Genomic DNA, 3,475 nt, shown 5'->3' on the forward strand with positions numbered 1-3,475 from the left:
ATTTTTGGTGACGCAATATATCGCCCATTATATTTACACTCCAGTTTTGTACACTCCACTTGCGCTGGTGTCTTTCGCAGCTTCTCGTGCATAACGTGGTGTAGTCATGAGGTGCTAGTTCACGTTTAATAAATGCTTCTACAAACAAAGTTTCATCTGCAGATATGATCTTGTTTAGGGATGTATTTGTGCGTACGGACATCTGAGTGCTGAGTAGTGCTTGTGTTTCTCAGCAATAGTGTGCACCCTTCGTTTACAGAGAAAAGACGGTCAGCGAAAATCTGTAGATCTCCAGACAAGTTCTTTATGCATTTTTCTTTTTTTCTACTTTGCACTTTTTGTTAGAAAACGTTTATTTACTATTTATTCAGGTTTTTTAAGGTATCTAATATTCTGATACTTCATTTCCATGATCTAAATATTCTTAAAAATTAAAAGTTTGTTGTCATTTGGAAGTGTGTAGGCCTTCTTGCATTATTATGCTGTTACATTATGATTATATATTCAGTGGCATAAAATGGTCTTTAAAATGACAATAATATCGCTTATCTGGGGCAATATATCGCACAACAAATAGTTGTTATCGTGACAGGCCTAACACTGCATCTGCTTTACTGCACAGTAACATTTCCATACCCATTATTTAAAAGCTTATTTCTCATCATTGTCGTGTGAACAGGTCTTTAGTGAGCACTGTATGGTGTACATTATGATTCCTGATCTTACCATGTGTGGCTCCTCGGCAGCCAGTTTTCTTTCCCCACTTTCTCAATACAAAACTTCTGCGGCCCATTGCTCCCTACAGAAATCAATAAACAAACATATTCTTTAAAGTGCAATCGAAAGGACTGGCATTGCGTTTTAACCAATAGGCTCTATGAAGACATTCAGCGATGTGAGGCGAGGGTTTACATGCTTTCATACATGGTAAGGAGAAGATACTATTTGATTTAGATGAATTTTGAATATCTATTTTTTAAATATCTACTTGAAGATTTTAAGTTAATATTTCAAAAGGCTGGATGATGTTGATTAATGGTCACATGACATGCAGGTAAACAAAATACTTTAATCTTTTACTAGTAAGTTTTTATGGCGATTGTTTTTATTTTAAAATCATTTAATTTAAAATATTTATGGTTTAATTAATTATTCACTTTCCATAAAACATGTTAAGTATCAGAGACAGAATTATAGTTTTTATTAATATTTTAAAATTTTTATTTTGTATCTTTTCCATTTTTATTTTTAGTTAAGGGTTTAGTAATTTAGTTGTGTTTTATTTTTTATTTGTTTTAAATATGTCTACATATTTTCATAAATTTTTATTTTAGTTTTAGTTATTTTAGTAAATCGAGTTTAATTGAAAAGGAGAAATGTTTCCTTGCCAATTAGATGAAATGTAACTTTATTATTATTTCAAGTAACAAAAATGCTTTTTTATGGTTTCGGTTTTTAGCTAACTATAATCATTTGAATACTTTAGTGTCATTGCACGTTTTGTACAACGAGATTCAATTTGCAACTCCTTGTGGATAAAAAAAAACATACAAAGAAAGATTTATAAATACATCAAACAATACACCACAGAAAAAACTGTGCATATATTAGGGGTGTAAGGTACACAAATATGACAGTTCGGTACGTACCTCGGTTTTAACGTCACGGTTCGGTTTGATTTCGGTACAGCAGGGGAAAAACTAAACTTTTTAATACATTCAGTTACAGTTTAAATTTTCTTACTGATGAAAAATCTACCTCAGCTTATGCTTAAAATTATAGGGAGCCTTTTTACATTATAAGGTTACAATTAGGCCTAACAACTTAACCCAAACTTAAATTTAATTGCTATTTATTTTTAAATAGATGATCAACACTGAACTTTAAAAAAATAATAATAATTGTACGCAAACATGTAAATTGCACAATGTAGTTTTTAAATTAACTTATAAATAATACAATTTCTAAGCTATTTGTTAAAATATATTCAGTTACACAATGGCTGTCATAGCATGTTTCATAACAGATTCATTTTAGCATACTGTACATTAAGTAATTAAGACTAACGGGTTTAGTAAAATATGAGTATATGGTGTAATATTTCGCAAAATGCTCCTCTCTAGACTTAATTTCTCTAGTGAACTAACGAGCTGTGGACACTGATGACTTGCTGAGGTAAATTAAATGCTATGTGACATTTTATTTCCACGCTGTATTGTTGATGTATTTCCGCGGTTTAAACACTGATCGAGCAATTACACGAGGCATGAGATGGTCAGTCGTGTTTATTCGCGTTAAAGTACAGAGGAAGGAATGATCGCGTTCACAAAACGGCATTTATTATTTGAATTTCCTAAGAAGAAAAAAAAAACTGTATTTGTGCGGTACACATGCGTACTAGGGCTGTGCGATTTGGGGGGAAATATCAAATTGCGATTTTTTTGACAGATATTGCGATTGCGATTTGATTTGCGATTTTAAATTGGCAAAGTCAAGCTTCAGCTCAATATTGCCAATAATGTGCAGCACAGTATGGGTATCATTACCCTGCTGAAAAAAACAATAAAAACCATCACAGAAATTCTTATAGTTTCCATTAAACCATTACAAAATTCCTTTTTGTTTTGGGCATTATTCCAATAGGAATTACTGTTGTTCTATTGGTTCCCATCTGCCAGATTACCTCCCACCAATAGAATCCATCAAATAGACACTATTATAGTTTACATTAAAACCAAACCAATTCCCATTATAACCTGAAATCCATTACATTTGTTATTGTGTTTTGGGAGGGGTTCTGTTGTTGTTTTTTTCAGCAGGCAAGATTATAATAGTATTACTACTTTTACAGAATTAACTTAATTACTGAATTTCACAGAAAATATTTGTTTATTTTTTATAAATAAAGAACTGTATTTCTTAAGTCAATTATTAAAGTATTACATATGTTACATAGGCTGATTTATTCATTTTAAGTATTTGGGATTTTAAGAGCAAGTGGAAAATGTGCTGAATGTTTCATTTCATCCAAGTGAAATTAGCAAGCAGTTAGACTGAATTTATATTTGTTTTAAACGCGGAGCCAGGCGCGCGTCGACACAGGTTGCGCGCGTGCGTCAAGCCTCATCCATACTGCCAGATGTGCTCGCGGAGACTTGCGGAGCCGGGCGGGATTCGCGCCGCATGGGGCAGAGAGGAGCGAGTATGAGAAGCATTCACAGACACAGGCTGTGTGTGCACTCTTCTGAATTGGGAATAGCCAACATGCATCATAAACTTATTCAAATTAATCTGTTGGGGAGATAAAATGTGCAAGATAACGTTCACATACTAACAAAAACATCTAAGAATGTATCTTTTATTCTCCAGTACTGAAAACAGAACCTAGAAGGGAGCTTATATGCGCTGTGACGCAGCTCTTGGAAATTACCTTTTTGTTCGTTGTCTGTCATTTCGAAGCTTACCTTGCATACGG

At 33.2% G+C, this 3,475-nt stretch overlaps 1 protein-coding gene across 1 annotated transcript in view; it reads right to left on the bottom strand.

Annotated features, from left to right (window-relative positions):
* Positions 1-3,475, bottom strand: part of LOC107587635 (E3 ubiquitin-protein ligase Itchy-like) — a 30,709-nt gene that overhangs the window by 6,098 nt on the left and 21,136 nt on the right. Inside the window, exon 21 of the mRNA XM_016275483.1 lies at positions 727-799. Within this exon, the coding sequence (XP_016130969.1) occupies positions 727-799 (73 nt within the window). The remainder of the gene's footprint in view (positions 1-726; positions 800-3,475) is intronic.

This window comes from Sinocyclocheilus grahami, unplaced genomic scaffold (assembly GCF_001515645.1).
Source record: "Sinocyclocheilus grahami isolate Dianchi unplaced genomic scaffold, SAMN03320097.WGS_v1.1 scaffold94.1, whole genome shotgun sequence".
Classification (NCBI taxonomy): domain Eukaryota; kingdom Metazoa; phylum Chordata; class Actinopteri; order Cypriniformes; family Cyprinidae; genus Sinocyclocheilus; species Sinocyclocheilus grahami.